At 36.3% G+C, this 17,496-nt stretch overlaps 1 protein-coding gene across 1 annotated transcript in view; it reads left to right on the forward strand.

The window, feature by feature from the left end:
* The first annotated feature begins 294 nt into the window (after positions 1-294).
* TRPA1 (transient receptor potential cation channel subfamily A member 1) overlaps positions 295-17,496 on the forward strand; it is a 32,035-nt gene continuing 14,833 nt past the window's right edge. Inside the window, exons 1-12 of the mRNA XM_064650991.1 lie at positions 295-623; positions 3,145-3,307; positions 4,286-4,461; positions 6,235-6,342; positions 6,783-6,891; positions 7,247-7,392; positions 8,649-8,785; positions 10,965-11,013; positions 14,613-14,712; positions 15,642-15,742; positions 17,022-17,191; positions 17,280-17,444. Coding sequence (XP_064507061.1) covers positions 504-623; positions 3,145-3,307; positions 4,286-4,461; positions 6,235-6,342; positions 6,783-6,891; positions 7,247-7,392; positions 8,649-8,785; positions 10,965-11,013; positions 14,613-14,712; positions 15,642-15,742; positions 17,022-17,191; positions 17,280-17,444 — 1,544 coding nt within the window. The 5' untranslated portion in view covers positions 295-503. The remainder of the gene's footprint in view (positions 624-3,144; positions 3,308-4,285; positions 4,462-6,234; positions 6,343-6,782; positions 6,892-7,246; positions 7,393-8,648; positions 8,786-10,964; positions 11,014-14,612; positions 14,713-15,641; positions 15,743-17,021; positions 17,192-17,279; positions 17,445-17,496) is intronic.

Genomic DNA, 17,496 nt, shown 5'->3' on the forward strand with positions numbered 1-17,496 from the left:
CGAGTTACACGTTTCCATAAAGACTGACTCAGTTACGGGCGCTTTAGGGAGTAACCCTTTGAAACACGTCGTGCTGCTTCTTTCTGTACTCTTCCTACAGCTTTCCTACTCCTCTCCAAACTTGCCAGTAAAACAAATTCTGCAATAAACTTTTATGGCTACAAAGTAAATGCTGAGAAGCTGACGTTAGACAAGTCAAGTCCCTGGTTTAAAGCCGGGAGGGTAATATGGGGGTAGGTAGCAGTGATTTAGGGCACAGGCGCTTCGTGTCCCCGGGGCCCGCCCGGGCCCTGCCTGCTGGCGGTGGGAGCCGCCGCCCGGCGGGATGCCCGCCCCGGCGGGGAGCGGCGGGATCGGGATGGCCCCCGCCCGCTTTCCCCGCCTCCCCTGCCGCCGCGGGGTGTCCAGGAGCGGCCCCGGCCCCGCCGTCACTCGCTCTGTCGCCTCGCAGGTCTCCGGAGCGGACGGGGCGGGCGCTGCTCGGAGCCGGGCGGGCGGGCGGCATGAAGCGCTCTCTGCTGCGGCTCTGCCGGTCGCGGGAGAAGGAGGCCGCCTCCAGCTCCTACCAGGGCGTCGCCTGCGAGGCGGACGCGGCCTCCGTCGCCTCGCAGGATGTCTTCAAGGTGCGTGCCGAGGGCGCGGGGAGGGGGCGGCGGGACCGGGCTGGTGGGGGACGAGGGCTGAAGGTGGAGGGTGAGTAGGCGAAGTTGAGGTGGTTGAAGGTGCGGTAGGACTCTGGAGACAGCTGTGCGGGTTCGGCAGTGGTTATGTCCCAGGGAGCCTTCCCTCCAGGAGACCCTTTCTGCTCACTCGGTGGAGCCGTGAGGGAAGATCGGTGAGGGCTGGGAGACAGGCTGGAAGTTGACTTGGCTGTGGCGTGGGAAGGCACAGGATGCCCAGGTGTTGTCTGGCCAAGTCTGGACTGGAATGAGCGGGAAGGCAGGAGGGGAGCAGGAGAAGGAGGATGTGGGTGGTGGGTGGCAGGCGGCTGGTGCGGATCTCACATCCCATCCTTGTGCAGGAGAAGGAGGTCCATGGAAGGAGGGTCATGGCAGGAATGAGTAGACTATCTAGCAAAAATATCCCAAAAAGAAAGTTTAGAAGAACTGGAACTATTATGGAGGGATAAAGAACCAGCAGTGCAACCTACAAATATGAAATTGCAGCCAGGAAGGACATAAAATCTTCCATTTTTAATAGATAATAGGATGAGAAGTAATGTATTTATATTGCTGCTAGGCAACCTAGACCAAACTTTGGGCAGGCCCATTTTTAAGGATAAGAATAATTAAGCAAAGGAAGAGGTTGCTTACAGGATGGAAGACTTGGGTAACTTAGGAGATCTTTAACAGCAAGCTAAACAAATTTGACAAAGTTTGTAGATGAGTTTAGATACCTCTTGGGGTCATTTCCAGCCATGTATGTTTTCTGTGTGCTAGGTGTAGACCTGAGCAACACCTCTTCAGCATAATGTGTTTTATCACCCTAGTGGGTGACCTGGCACTACAGAGCTGTTCAGGCAAGGGCAAACGAGCTGCAATTTACAATCACTTGCTTTGCTGGTTTTTACCAACTGAAGTACTGAGAACACCTAACTGAATTCTTCTTTTCCTATTTTGCTAATGAAACACAGCAGTATTGGCTGATAAATCTTATTTATATTGATGGAAATTATCATCATACTACTTTTTGTCTGACATTGAAAAGTAAATCCAATGTTAAGAGTGGCAAAATGTAGTCTACATCAATAGACATAAAAAAGGAACATTAGAAGGAATAAAAAATACTGGACTATGTAACAAGGTTTTCCTAAATAGCTTTTTGATGTGTATAAGATGTATAGATATTTGAGTATGTAATTGACCTGTTATCTTTGTGATAGTTGAGTCATCTTAAATACCCTTTGCACAATTACATCACATGTTTTCTATTAGCTTTTTCTGATTGCACTTCTGAAGCAGATGCTAACCCTGTATTTGGCCTCAGTCTTCTAAATCTTCAAACACAAATATTGTTATTGACAAATACTATTATTGACACGAGTTACCTCACTGAAGTCAGTGGGACTAGTATCCTGAATGAAGTTAAACACGTGCTTAAGCACACGAATGGGCTGCCCCGTAATGTATATTTGCTTAATGACAGCAAAAATTGCTGAGACTTTGTGACTCAGGGGATCCTGGAGAGCAAAGTTTTCTTTTTTTTTTTTTCCAGCTGAGAAGGGAACAGTGATTTTAGGGGATTTCCTTTTCTTATTCTTTTCTTTGCTTACACATCTTTGATACACATTTTTCTCCCTTTCTCCCCTCTCAATTTTGTTGAATTGTTTTTCTTTTTTATTCTCTCCTAATTTTTAACATCTGTTTGTTAAATTCCTGCCCATTCTACTGCAAACATTTTTTCTATCAGTTTTCTGGGCTTTGAATCAGTCTAACAAAAAATATTTGGAGAATATCATAAAGTAAGAATCAGCATGCTTCCATAGGGGGCTTTGGTTGTAAATCACAGTATCTGGAATGTATCAAGCTGTCAGTAGGTGCAGGCTCAGCTGTCAGAGTATCACTGTGATGATACTGAGATCTCAGTTTCAGACTGAGTAGTAGCCTGTGAGATGGTCTAAGCATGCTGCTGAAACTAAAAAATATGTTGGTTGCTCTGACATAAAGAACATCACAGAAGCCCGACAGCGGAGCTTGAAAGCTCAGGACATAGGGTCTCTGTAGAAAGATCTAAAAAAGAAACTTATTAAGATTATTAGTTTTTCCTCTCTGTTGGATTCATTTGACATGGCCACTGCAGGAAAGAATATAAAAATATAAGTGATTAATTTGCTTGTTTGAGATTTTCCACTGTGGAAGGAGGATCTTGAGCTCACTGCAGAAGAGAAAATAATGTCTTCAAGATGATTTCCGTTTTGTTTTAATTTTGCACAGTTTCTCATCTGGCTCTGATTTTGCAGTTGATTAAATCAATCTGAGTTTCACTGTTGGCCCAATCTGATCAGGATTTGTAAACTTCTGTATGAAACCAGACAGTTGGGGGAGAATTATTGAGTGGTAAGCTGCCCATAGAAACACGTTATAGCGTTGCTAACTTCTTACCTTTAGGAGAATCAGAAAATGAGAATATTTCTATCCAAAATAGGTTATTTCAGATGGAAGCGCCTGTAGGCTGCGGAGCTTCATTAAGAAGAATCGTTCTGGTCTTACAAAAGTAGATGAATTAAATGCCACCCCACTGCATCATGCTGCAGAAGGAGGACAAATAGAATTAATGCAGTTGATCATAGACGACTCTTCCTGTGAAGGTAACATGCCTTTTATCAACTATTTTATTTAACAGAATAAAAAAGTTCAATAATCAAAGTGTCCATCGCCCAGCTGAAACAGAACTGGTATGTGTTATCTCCATTTATAGATTGAAATATAATTCAAACTGTCTGCCACAGTTTGCACTCTCTTGGGTGTGGTTTGAGTCACCCTTGTTATGTTAGAACTGTTTTGTCTCTAATGCAGTGAATCCATAAGTGTCTTACTTTGTTTGATACAAAGTATCAGTCTTCAGATATGAAAAAGAAAACTGCAGTGATGTACAGTAGGTCTGACTTTCTGTTATGTGTCTGTTATATAATAAGCTTTGTGAACTACATCAGATTCCACTGATAGACTTTAGACTACTGAGCAAACCTCCAATGGCCCTGAAAAGCTCATTTTTTCACCTAATGATGACCATTCTAATTTTAGATTATTCTGGCTGAAACATATTCTTTTTATTTTCAGTATATAATTTTCGTCCTATTTTTTTAGAATATATTTTGAAGTTTATCTTCAATTTTCAAGCTCAAAATGTATGTGTAGAACAGACCACTTTTACAACTGGTGTGACTTGATTTACTTCTGTGTTCTTAAGTGAAATAGAATAGATACAGTCTTTAACTTTCTTACAGTTTGCAAGCATTTATTGGTTATCTCTTATTTCAGTTATTCACACTTACTTGTTCTGTGCAGCCTCTAAAGCAATGGCTGCAAAGTCAAATAAAAGGAAAGAGAATAGTCAAGGAAAGAGGGAAATCAAGTGACTCTTGGGGTGAGAAAAAAGGTATGTAATAGTGGGCAAGAAATAGACACTGCATGACAGGAAATCTTTTCCTTTCTTTCTTCGAAGAAATGCGGTGCCACAGATCTATAACTTCATCAAAGACACCTTTTGTTTCCCATTGCAATCAGAACTTTTGATGGTTTTGTTTTGGTTTTTATTTTAGTTTGGTTTCTCTCCTTTGACCTAGTATTAAACGTGATGGATTCTTCTGGAAATACCCCACTGCACTGGGCCACAAAGAAAAACCAGATTGAAAGTGTTCGCTTGCTTCTCAGCAGAGGAGCCAATCCCAACATTCTCAACTCCAATATGATGGCACCTTTGCATATGGCTGTTCAGTCCCTGCATAATGAAATTGTGAAGGTAAGTCTAAAGTCCACGAAAATATAGACAGTTGATAAGTAGCTCAACAGCAACTGTGTGCCAAGCACGAAGACCTTGTTGATATATGCTGTATTTCCTCATACGTTTTGTTTAGGGAGCAGGATGTGTAACATATGATGCTTATGGAAGTGTTTGTGTCTTAGCAGAGCCAAGTAAAAAGTAACTGATTTCTAGAAATACTGATATTTGTGCTATGATTGTAGTCATTGTGTTTCATGGAAAATGCTTTTCAATTTTTCAAACACAAGGAATGTTCTTTAAAAAGGTTCTTTTTAACACTAAAACTTCATGTAGCCATGTGTTATTTCAAATTATAATGTTCCGATTTGTTTTTTTTACAATTATTTAGGAAGTCTTAGAAGTATCAACACTTTCTTGAAACTAGTTCTAATAAAAACAGATTAAAATTAATCGGAAAGCACAGTTCTTAAAACCAACATTCTAATAATTGATTAGTAGCAGAACTAACTCTGCAATTAAAAATCACAAAAATATATGGTGAAGAAATTACTAAGGTGTCCATATTGAACCTTATAAAATAGCAAAAGCATATTTTGCATTGATTTTAAGCAGCATAACTTTTTATCCCTTTGTCTAAGTGCAATGAGGATTTTTCACTTCATATGCAGTGTTTGGATAGAATTTTAGAATTTCATAGAATCATAGAATCAGCTGGGTTGGAAGGGACCTCCGACATCATCAAGTCCAACCCTTGATGCACTACCGCTTCGGTTGCTAGACCATGGCTCTAAGTGTTCTTCCATTTATTAGGTGAATGCAACCTTAATATCACATCACTTGCCTTTCCCTTTTTTTTTTTTCACTTTTTCTAATTCATCTAAACAAAAGAAAGAAACACATATACCTGTATTCAAGACTCAGTCCTTTAGAAATGTTTCACTGTCCTCACATCTTTTACAAAATCTGTATTTATTATGAATTAAGAACAATAAAATCTGAAATACAAAGCTCATTTTCAGGAATGTCATTATATCAGCTTCTGGGCTTGGATGCTTTTGCAGCTCTGTTCTTGATCTCTCTATGCTCTCAATTTTTCTCCACTCTGTTGTTCATTCAGGATAATTCTCCTTTGGTTTTTATTGCCAAATTGCCTGAGAGTGATTAAAATTTGCCAGTTCCTTTAGTACAGAAAAAAATCACTGGAATTACTGAAAGACAATTAAATAAATATGTAGCTAGGGGAATAAATATGCAGTACAATATGGTTATTATAATTTCCAGATCCGTTGCTTCTCAAAAAATGCTGGAAGCAGTCATAATGGTACTTGATGACATTGATAGCTCAGTGTCAGGTGTTAGCAGAGAAACTGAAGCAGGATTTCAGGACTGGCAGGGTCTCAGTTCTCCTCAAGCGTCATCTCCCTTCGTCATATATAGCTGTCCAATAGATACCTAAATGAGCAGATTCCACAACATTGCCACTTGCCAGAGAATAGAGAATATCAGAAGACAATAAAACAAACTTCAGTTGAAAATCTCCATCTGTAATTTGCTACAGAAAATATTTTCTCACATTACTGGGGAAATTGTTAAATCAGACTTTAAAATACTCTGCGTATATTTACATTCTCCTGAATTTTGTCCCTCCTCTGCCTATGCACTGTGGGCATTTGGCATGCAAAATGAAAAAGTTGCAAGAGTGCTATGGGTGGTAAACAACAAAAATAATGGAGTAGGCTTTTGTTATTTTGTTTGGCTTATGATTGACTGAATGTTTTCTTAAACATTTAGATTTTAGTCCAGCATAGCAGTACAGATGTTAATTTGGAAGGTGAAGCAGGAAACACACCTATAATTGTAGCATGTTACAAGGATAATCCTGAAGCACTGACACTCCTGGTATGTATAATCATTTTTGATGTCCTTCTGTCTACCTTGGTGCAGTGTTATTCTGTTCCTGTCTCTTTGTTAAATGCAGGAAGGTTAATCGTGGACCTAGTATTCAAGTTGCTTTGAATGGGTTACTAAGAAACTTTAATCTTTTAAAAGCATATATATATATATATATATATATATATATATATATATATATATATATGTAATTATCTGAGTGGCAAACTACAGGAAAAAACTTAAAACCTGCTTTTGCAGGTCCCTCACAAAATGAAGCATATGCATGTGTAGATGTATGGATATAATATGCAAAAGATGCTTGTATATAAACTTCATAAGTGCGTATTCAAAGAGACAGCTATACAGGAGACTATATCTGAAATAGTATGTGCATTTGTCAGGTTTTTCTGTATGTCATTAAGCTGTATTGAGGCATTATTTTTCAGATTGAAAATGGAGGGAAAATATGTAAACCAAACAAAACGGGATGTATGCCTATCCATGCAGCCGCATTTTCAGGTGCAAAAACATGTATGGAAATTCTTTTAAAAAAAGGTAAGCATATTGTTCCCAAGCAGTGAGTAGGATTTAGCATTATCAGTTTACTGCTTGAGTTCTCAAAGAACCATGGAAACAAGCACTTATAACTGTGTTTGAACTTACAAGAAGTTAATGCAGTTATTCCTATGGGCAATTCATGCTCACAACTTTTATATGATTGCAGCAACAAACAAGCTGCTTTCCTGAAATTTAGTGTGTTAATCCACTGTTTAATGATAGATGTGAGAGGTTCATATTTTGAGAGGGAAAAATATTATTCCACACTTAATATGCTTGTTTTGAAAGCCTTTGTATCTTCTGTTATTTCATTTTTGTTTTTAAAAAAATCCATTTATTTTTCATCTCTCAGGTGAAGAATTGGGTCACTCTGCTAAAACCCACATCAATTTTACCAATAATGGAAAGTGCAGTCCCCTTCATTTGGCAGTTCAAAGTGGGGACCTCGACATGATTAAAATGTGCATTGAATTTGGAGCCCAAATCGATCTAAAACAGGTAAAACTCAGAGTGGAGTGAAATGTAACTTTGATAAAACCTAGGTATCTTTAAATCTCTGAGTGGTATGAAAAAAATCATTGCTCATTGTCTCTTCCAAAACAAAGCTGAGGGAGCAGCAAATTAAAACAAGTCTCTCATTCAAATCGGGCAAAATGTGAAGTTTCTTTACACAAGTTACAGAAGGTCATCCCTTCTCAGAAACGGGATCTTCAATCTTACCCTTTCTTATTGTTCTTGTTTATCATCAGCCTTGCCTTGGCCTTCACAGTATCTTCTTTGTAATCAAACACAAATTCATGATACTACTGCTGCTACCAGCTGCTAGCACTGCTGGTGTAAGGATCTGTGCCCAGCTTCATTCATAAATAAACATTTCTAAAAATATCTATCATTAATCAAGATATTTGCAAGGCTGAAATCAACTAATGAGAGCAAAAATAAATATAGTTTAGCCTTCTTTTATTGGTTTGATTCTTTGAACGCAGCTTTTGAATGAGGTGATTTATGCTGCTGATTTTGTGATGGGGAAGACTGTTTTGAGAATGCTTATGGCATTGTTGAAAAGCCCATTCCAATGCACTCACTGAAATGTTCCTGTTCTAAAAAGGAGAAAGTCAAAACCCTCAGGCATATATCCCATCTAGTGAAATGAAATCCTGTTTTGGTAAATATTGTTCTAATAATTTATATGTTGCTTAATTACTTTATGACTGTCTAGTTTATAATAGCTAAAAGACATATTAGACCAAGTTATTTTTAACCTGTGGAAAAATTGATTTAAGAATTACTTCTAAGGAATATTCCATTTAGGAAGTAAAGGACATTTTGAAAGAATGCATTTTCTGTATTATACAGGCCCATTTGTTTGCTTATTGATTTGTACTGGCCTACCTATGATTTTCTGTAGCTTTTCTTTATCTGTTATATGAAAGGGTGCTGCACCTGTCTGATTTTTAATGAAACTACAAAAAATTTTTAAGAGTATAATTATGTCTTATCTTAGGGACTTGGCGTAGAATGATAAAAAGCTTTGTAGTAATCCTTTAAAACTGTCTCTTTAGTCTTCTCTGGTCTTTACAAGCTCTTTAGAATTCTACTACTTCAGTAAAAGACTAAAGTTTTGTTACTTGCATAGAAGTTTAGGCATTTAGGAATTACGAATCCTGGGCTAGATCACTAGTGTGTCTGATAGATAGGAAGTGAGGTTGCTGAGGTTTAAATATTTAAATTTTGTCTTATTCTCCCATTTAAAGAATGAAAAATGCACAGCACTTCATTTTGCTGCCACTCAAGGAGCAACTGAGATTGTAAAACTAATGATATCATCCTATGCTGGTGAGGAATCCATTATTGATGCTGTGGATGGGAATAAGGAAACATTGCTTCACAGGTAGGAGGCTACTGTGCCAAACTTCACTATAAATTGTGAGCCGTGATATTCTTAATCATTCCTTACATCTGGAAAACCATTCCACATGATTAGGAACTTCTACATGGTATGGGAGATGGTTTCAGTACAGTATGCAAAAGTGAATAATTTGGTCAGAATGTTAAAAATTTTGGTCCTGATACCAAAATCAAACCATTTCCAGTTACCTTGGAACCATGTTAAGGAATGGTTACTGCCATTTTGCACTGAAAATTTACTCCAGTAAAGTAGTTGGTGAAAAAGTTTGTGGAACTGTTAACAGCCTCTGACGATGTGAAGGAAATGTCCTCATCTAATGGGGTGATGTTCTCCAGAAAATGAATGAAAAATAATATAAGCTGTTTAAAAGAATATTTTCTTTTTTTTTTTTTCCCACAAAAAATTATCTTATGCCTGATCAGGTACAAGGAGATGTTGGTACACTCCCCTGTGACTTTGAAGTTGCAGATGGTGTTTGTGTATGTAATAATCCTCTAGACTTCTAGTCTTTCATACTCTATTTGATACCAGAGCACTAGACTGTGGAGAACTTTCCTCAGTCTTTTATAGCAAAAAGATGCTTAGTTAAATGTGCTGGCTCCGAGCTCTATGGAATATATTATACTTCCCCATCTATACATTTTTTGCAAGAAAGATACTTTTCACTGCATTTAACTCTAATTATTTGACAGTGTTATTCTACAAGAAGTTTAACAGTATGAAATAATTGGTAGAATGTCAGAGGCAGTGGAGATTATTGTTCTTTGGACACAGTAAAAAGTGGTATGATTCAAAGATAATTGAAGACGTTAAAAGAGGAGTGTGCTGTAAAGTTAAGATAATGTTTGTGTACACTTGGAAGTGTTACCATGTCTAATGATAGAACACAGTTGAAGAGAAAGTGATGACAGAATGCCAAAGAAAATTGTGCAGACACACATACTACATAATAGATAACTGGCTGCCATATCCATAAAAATTATCGTCCTTGAAAAATGCTTAGAAAAGGAATGACATTCTTTTACTCCCTGGGTCTGTGGAACAGGAAAAATTATATTATCAAGAATCATCGGAAAGGTAGAAAGTCACCCAAATATCTCAGAATATAAAGAAACTGAATAGGAACATTAACTTGTTGATAAGCAAAGTGGAAGTGAAACAAAGGCAAGACTTGATCCTTTTGCATTCCTATTGTCGTGTTTCCATCTAAATATTTCATAAAATGACTTCACTTTCTCTTCAGTCACCTTGGAATTTGAGTGTATGTGAAGCATCCAGTATTTGTGCCTGGCTGAAGGGGTTTGCTATAGATAATGGAGGCATCTCTACATATTCGGAACTGTGACTTGACTTTTAAAATATGTCTTTTAAGTAATCCGTTCTAACTATAGTACACCCAAAATTATTACCCCTTATAATGCTAAGGCAACTGTTATCTTTGAGAACTGTCCTTCTGTGTTGCTTTTTGAGTCAAAATATTTCACAGAGGTCTGATTTCTGCAAACACTTTGACTGCGTGTATTTACAGTACTGTACTTCCTGCTTTGGCCATTTTATTTCCTGTAATATGTAATTCAATGTCTTGCTGTAGAATAAAACCTGGGAAATTTTCATGCCTATAGACAGCTTTAAAATATTTTTCATATTTTTTCAAGTAAACTTCCCTGCCACAGTCAGAGTACATTTTTACCCATTGCCATTTTAACCCCACACTAGCATTATTGCACAAAATATGTAGCAAGTTACTTTTGAAGTTCGGAACAGTGAAATGAATTTGAGGCTCTAAATATACCTGGAACAAACTGCATCTGAAATTTATGGAATTCTATGGACCTTGTGTGGTACATATGAAATGACTGGTTCTCTTAAAAATAAGTGGTAAAATGCCTGTTGACCTGCCAATGAGGTCTTTGTTTCCTGCAGTGTGTTTTCAATGTATTAATTGAAATGAACTTAGTTTGAAAAGAAAACTTCATGACAAAAATCAAAACAATTTATGAAAATGAATTATGTGATAAGGGTATCTCTCTATCTCTGCATTTTAAAATTTATTTATTGGAAAATATTAGAAAATGTAGCAAATGGAGAAGAGTACTGCCCTTTGGCTTGAAACTTCTTTGTCCTTTCTAATGTTACTGTATTTTTTCATTTTTCCCTACAGGACAGCGTTGTTTGATCATTATGAACTGGCAGAGTATTTGATTTCAATGGTAAATATTTAACCAAGCAACATGTTTATAGAAATTATTGCTATCTATTGCTACAGGTCTGCATAGAGAAATTCATAAAGGAGAATATATTCTCAGGTATAGGCTGTTTAGACAGATATATTTATATGTTTCATAATGTATAATTGAGCATTGCAGTACAACAGTAGTTATGGATCCATAATAGCATCCCACAGTTATAGAGGATGAAATCTTCCATTTTTATTTCCATTTTACTTACTCAGAAAACTTTCATAAATGTCTTTGCCAAATATGATGAACTGGTCTGGTCGCACTCACTTTTCAGATATGAAATAAAAAATAAATGCTAAACATGCATTGAATTTAATCTGATTTTTTTTCAGAAATAAATCCTTTCTTTAAAAAAATGTACGATACGATTACTATACTGTCACATAGCTATATATCAAAGTTCGTGTGTGATCTAGAAATATTTTTTATTCTGTGTAGTTTGGTTATATTTCTTCACTGAATAATTATGAGAGACAAAGAGAAGAAATGCAATCATGGATGCTGCTGGCTATGCTCCCTATGTCCATTTGTGCCAATTAAACTAAGGCTCATATGATCATTATGTGCCCCACTTGGCTGAGGAAATTTTCAGAAATCATCAGGCTTCTTTTTTGTTTTGTGTGTATTCAGGCTTTTTACTTCATTTCATTATAATTATATTAAGAATAATTCTTTTTTACATACAGTTTTGCTTTTCTCAGAAACTCTGTTGTAGGGATTTAATTTAGTCAGAACTAGATGTTGTGCTTATTTTTGATTCAAATGTGAAATGGTGAGGTTTGACTGCTTACACCTGTTTGACAAAATGACCTGTCTACAGAAGTTATTACCTGAGAAACACAGACACAAGTTTTTGCATTTGGAGGCTTGTGTGCAAAAAGTATTATATCATAAATATCTTTAACACTCCATTTGAAACTTTCATTCCTTGAGTGCCATTTGAATATTTTAGTCTCTTCCATAGAAGCCATGCTGAGAGTTTGTTTGGCTTTCCATATAAAGGATGTCAGTTTTGAAGCTTTAGGACTGTTTTTATTTGCCCTGTCTGGGAATGGATCAAAATATGCCCGCTGGAGTTTGTGGAATGGTGCATGTATAAGCTGTGCTGCCTGCTCCCCTGAACTCCTGGCAAGAAAAGGTGCATCAGTGTTACTGCTTGACAGAACTAGCAAATTTCAGCTCAGAATGGCTTTAAGGTTTTAATAAAGAACAACATTTACTTATTTTATATGAATATTATTAAATATTCACATTTCATGCACAATAACTTAAAATAATTACTTCCTATATCTTGTTTTTCATATGTTTTCTGTCTGAAAATAAGAGACATTGTAAACAGATACAATGTTACATCCAGGCCTTCTAGATAGAAAAGATAAGATGACCTATGCTAAGCAGAACTGCCCAGGCACACCATGTATGCTATTTACATTTAAATAACACCTTTATTTTTTTAAAATTATTAAACTATGGCTCAGTGTGCTACACAAAAACCAGAGAATCAACTCTAGATACATTTCATGCAGAGCTTTTAATTATTTTTCCTTTGAACTCAACTGTTGAGATGTAGAGCTATGGTTTGACATAACCCAAGGCTAACCAAAGCCTTGGAAAAAGGGGAAGGTGGAAACCTAGATCAATATTCCCAACATCTAAGCATTACAAAATTTATATCTTTAAAGAAATACTACCTGCAAATTGATTTTCAAATTAAGCATTTTAAAAACAGTGACTTCAACATCCAAGTGGCCATTGTCACATTTTACAGGTGCACAGTATCTGGTTTGTGCATACAAGTGGGCATGATTGTATTGGCAAGCTACAAACACAACGATAAGGAAGAATAAGGAAATGAAAATCAGAAAGTTGTCATGACTTAGCTAGTATCTCAGTGTCTTTTAGAGTTTTCTTATGTAGTGGACAACATTGAGGTGTCTTGTATTTAAAATTGAGGTGTCTGGAATTTCCTGAGTTTACTTGATTATTTTTACTGAAATGTGCTTATTCAAAGGAAATAACAGTAATTTTCTTTTTTTTTCTTTTTATTTCCTTTTTCCGTTTTTGCTTCTTTTTTCTTCACCAAAAGGAAACTTAAATATTAAATTGGTAAAAATACTAATTGATATTTACAAAATTGGAATTTTAATTTTTATATTAATATCTGTTTCATTCGTATATATTAATCTATAAATGCAAAAGTAAATGGAGTTCAGAAACTAAATTTCCAAGCTCTTAAGTCAGCTGTATCATAAATGTGGTAAATATAAGTATAAGTTACTCCTTACTCTGATAAATAATTATGAGTGCTGACAAATTCATTTGACTGACAGCTGAACAATTATGTTAGCTGGAGCAAAGGTGATTAAATATTGCATAAAGAACTGGAAATCGCTGCCCTGTGTTCTTTGAAAAGAATAGATACTTGGATAAAAAAGTCTGTTTCTTTGATGAATAAGAATATTTTTACGAGGGTGTCTGACCTTGTAGAAAGGTAACTGGGGAAAGGGTCCTGCATGTATTACTCCCAAATATTTAATCAACATACATTGGAAGCTTCCTGTTCTCAGTGGTAAAGTAATCATTGTACATTTATTAAACATTTCTTATTACCACATTACAGGTGTTGCCATCCTAGAAAGTAAATATGGCTCAGGATTGTGATTAATTCTCTCTCAAATTAAGATTGGACCCAAAGATGATTCAAGTTAATGGAAAAACTCCCATTGATTTTTTTTTCCAATCATCTTTGGATATTAACTGAAGTAAAACAGATTTTTCTGTGTACTTTGTTCAACTCATCAACTTTGACTTGCAGCTCAGTATCTAGAAAAATGATACCTAAGCCATCATAAAATACAACTATATTTCATTGGTTCATTTGTTTGTATCTTCATACTCCCTTGTTGGTGGGATTTGTTAGTTATGTTTATGCTCATAGTAGTACTTTGCTGATATGATCATAGTGATACTGTGTTCATAGTGACCATACTGACCTGGCAACATGCATCTAGTGCAAAAGTAGACAAAACAGAATAAAAGTATGTCCACTTTTCATACAGCTCCTTTGGAGTCAAAATTGAATTGAGTCATATCACTCATGATGAAGAACAGAAAACTGAACAGTGTTCATACAGCATAGAGGTTCAGAAAGGTCTGTTCTGGTAATTGTTTGATAGGTAAGATTGCATCATTCAAAAGAGCTACAATTTTTGCATTTGTCCATAGTTTCATTCCCAGTATTTTCGAGTTAGAGTTTTATATTTTGAGTATTTAAATGCATGGAAAGGTACACTAACAAAAGATCATGACTTGTGAGATCAGTATACCTAGGAGTAGGTCACTATTATTTAGGCATCTGAATTTTTATATATAGATGACTGGGCTGTGGCTGATAGTTAGAAAGCATAGTAGTTTTATATAAAACCGTAATGTGTTTATTGAAATTACTTATCTGGAACATCTGGAGTTACTAAGAATGTCTATATTCACATTATGTTTTGAAAAAGCAGCACCATTTTAGAGTTTCATTTATTCACCATTCATGATAAATTTGAAATTCTTTATTGCAGGGGGCTAATATTGATAGCGTTGACATAGAAGGTCGATCCCCGCTTCTGTTGGCCACTTCCTGTGCCTCATGGAAAATTGTGAATTTACTGCTCTCAAAAGGTAAAAAGGAATATATACATACTAGAAACTTCCTTTGAGCAGGGTTCATACATGTTAAAATCCTGTGTCTGACTTTCCTCTTAATTTCGATTCAGCACTTCAGCATCCAGTCCAGGAGCAGCTGGGCTAAACAGCTGCACAGTGCTGGTATCCCGTGAGATAAAGGAGGAATTGGTGTGATGATTTCACCCTTTTTAATACAGAGTGAACAGGCTGTAGTCAAATATGTCATGTGTCATGCTTCTCAAGGTGGAGGTGCCACTGGCATTCCATCCCTGCATTCCTAAGCAGTTCACAAAGTAAGCAGAACTGTGGAATAAATACACCACTTATACAGAGAGATATTTTCCACTGGCAGTCAATCTTTAAATGTTAGAGCCCATAGCTCAAGCATTACCTGTGATTTTATAAAATCACAGGCACTTTGAAAATGTTTGAGCTATATCTTTCCATTGCTACACTTTTGGTGCAAGCTGATGTTTGTTACTGTATTTCCTCTTCTTAATAGTATTATAACTGATTTTGTTAATAAGCCCTATAATAAGTTTTGAAACTGTAGAGATATTACAACTTTAAAGATTATAAGAGGTGCTTATCTGCATCTTTAAATTATCCCTTGATTTGTAGATCTCAGCATCTTTGAATATAAGGGTCCTATGTAAATCTTAGTGCTGCAATGAAATGCAAAATGCATACACAAAAAAAATTATGAAATTTAAGTGTCAGGGTGATTTTTTTGAAAGCAAAATTATATGTTACAATGTCAATTTGAAAGAATATTTTATAGATTTACACAATTTGTTTTACAAAATTTTATAGATTTATAAACATATTTGTTCATCATTTGTTCCTTTATGTTAAGCACCATCATGTAATGTGAGGGGTCAGCAGTTTTGAATTTGCTAGTATTTATTTCCATATTTATTTAGGAGCAAACGTATCATTAAAAGATCATCTTGGTCGGAATTTCTTGCATTTGACAGTATTGCAGCCTGGAGGATTACAGCATCTGAATGAGAAATATCTGCAGGTACAGTAAGCATCAGTTTATGTCTTTATGTTACCCTCAATAGGAAAACATTTAAAAAAAAACAAACAACTACCATGTTATTTTGAAATGTTTGTAAAAGTTTGTGGTACTTGTTAAGTAGCCCATGTCACAAAAAATGGTTTGAAGAGGTACATATCTCTCATGAAAACATTTCAAAGCCAATAATACAGTTTTCTTATTGCCAGGCAAAGGAATAACATAATCCCATAAATTATTTTGCTGTTGGGGGATTGAATAGCTCAAGAGGTAGGCAATAAAATATAGAACTTTTCACTTATATTTTCCCAGCTTGCATGCAGTAAAGCTAGGAGAGGTGTTCAACTCAGTCAAGCTCTAGGACTTAAATAGCTTGCAGCAGATTCTGCAGGAGCTTTCTGTGAACTGGACCATAATGAATCTTGGATTTGGTTTCTGAAAGGATTTTGAACATAGATTTGTATTTGGCTATGTTGAAATGAAGCACTCATGTTGCTGGAGCCCAAGCTTGCTTGAAAACGTTAAATTTGCTGGCCTCAGAGCTCAAGAAATAACTTTTTAAACGTGAATCAAATCTAACTGATCTTACAACATCTGCTGAAATCTGTAAACAATTTTGATTAGTAATGCAGAATAGATTTAACATCCATTTTCAGCAGATGTAGTGAATCAGTTTTAAAATTGAGTGGTGACTCAGTTATCTGCATTGACTTTCTGATTATTAATCATAGTAATAATTCAGGCAAATAAGTGGATCGAACAGTGGGAGGAGACTTTTGCCTTAGTAAAGGTTATACATGGGAGAGTTGGACAAGGTACAGAGGAAAAACAAGGAAATGAAGATGAAAAAGAGAAACAATTTACACTGTAAACAGGTGAAATGATGGGTTTTGACAGCCAGAAGTTTTGCTACTGAATATAGACTATAGACTACCTTTAGGTTTGATACAAGCCTTCTGCTGCCAGCAATGAGCATTGTGATGGAATGGCAGCACAGAAGAATTTCCTGTATTGTACTGTGGATGGGTTGCTGTAAGGGTGCAGAACGGCAAACTCCTGTGTTCTTCAAAGAAGTAGTTGTTTGAAAAAATGGTGACCCACAAGCCAGCAGACATTAAATGCTCATTGTTCCTAAATTTATTTTTCCTAAAGTTTGTTTCCTATTTTTAGATACTGCTTTAAAGTATTAATGCTCTTGCTGCAAGATATTAGAAACTGTGAAGCATTAGAGATATATATGTAATTTTGTGCTTTTTTGGGGGGGTATTTCTTGGGGGGACAGATGGAACATATCAAAAATCTTGTAGTGGATGAAGATAATGAAGGATGCACTCCATTGCATTATGCATGCAGACAAGGTGTGGCCCTCTCTGTAAATAATTTACTCAGCCTCAACGTTTCCATCTACTCTAAGAGCAGGGACAAGAAGTCGCCATTACACTTTGCTGCCAGGTTAGTAGTACTCTCTAGGCAATGGAATCCATGCCAAGTTTTTCATTCCTGTATTTTTGACATTAATTTCCGTGTTTATCTTGCAAAGCTATGGGCGCATCAATACATGTCAACGACTTATAAGAGATATGAAAGACACAAGACTTTTGAATGAAGGTGATAAGAAGGGAATGACTCCCCTTCATTTGGCAGCCCAGAATGGTCATGAGAAGGTAGTTCAGTTTCTTCTGAAGAGAGGGGCTCTTTTCCTCTGGTAAGTATACAGGTTTCCATTCATTAAGCCAGAAAAGAACTATCACCCTACA

Source organism: Pseudopipra pipra, chromosome 1, assembly GCF_036250125.1.
Source record: "Pseudopipra pipra isolate bDixPip1 chromosome 1, bDixPip1.hap1, whole genome shotgun sequence".
NCBI classification, from domain to species: domain Eukaryota; kingdom Metazoa; phylum Chordata; class Aves; order Passeriformes; family Pipridae; genus Pseudopipra; species Pseudopipra pipra.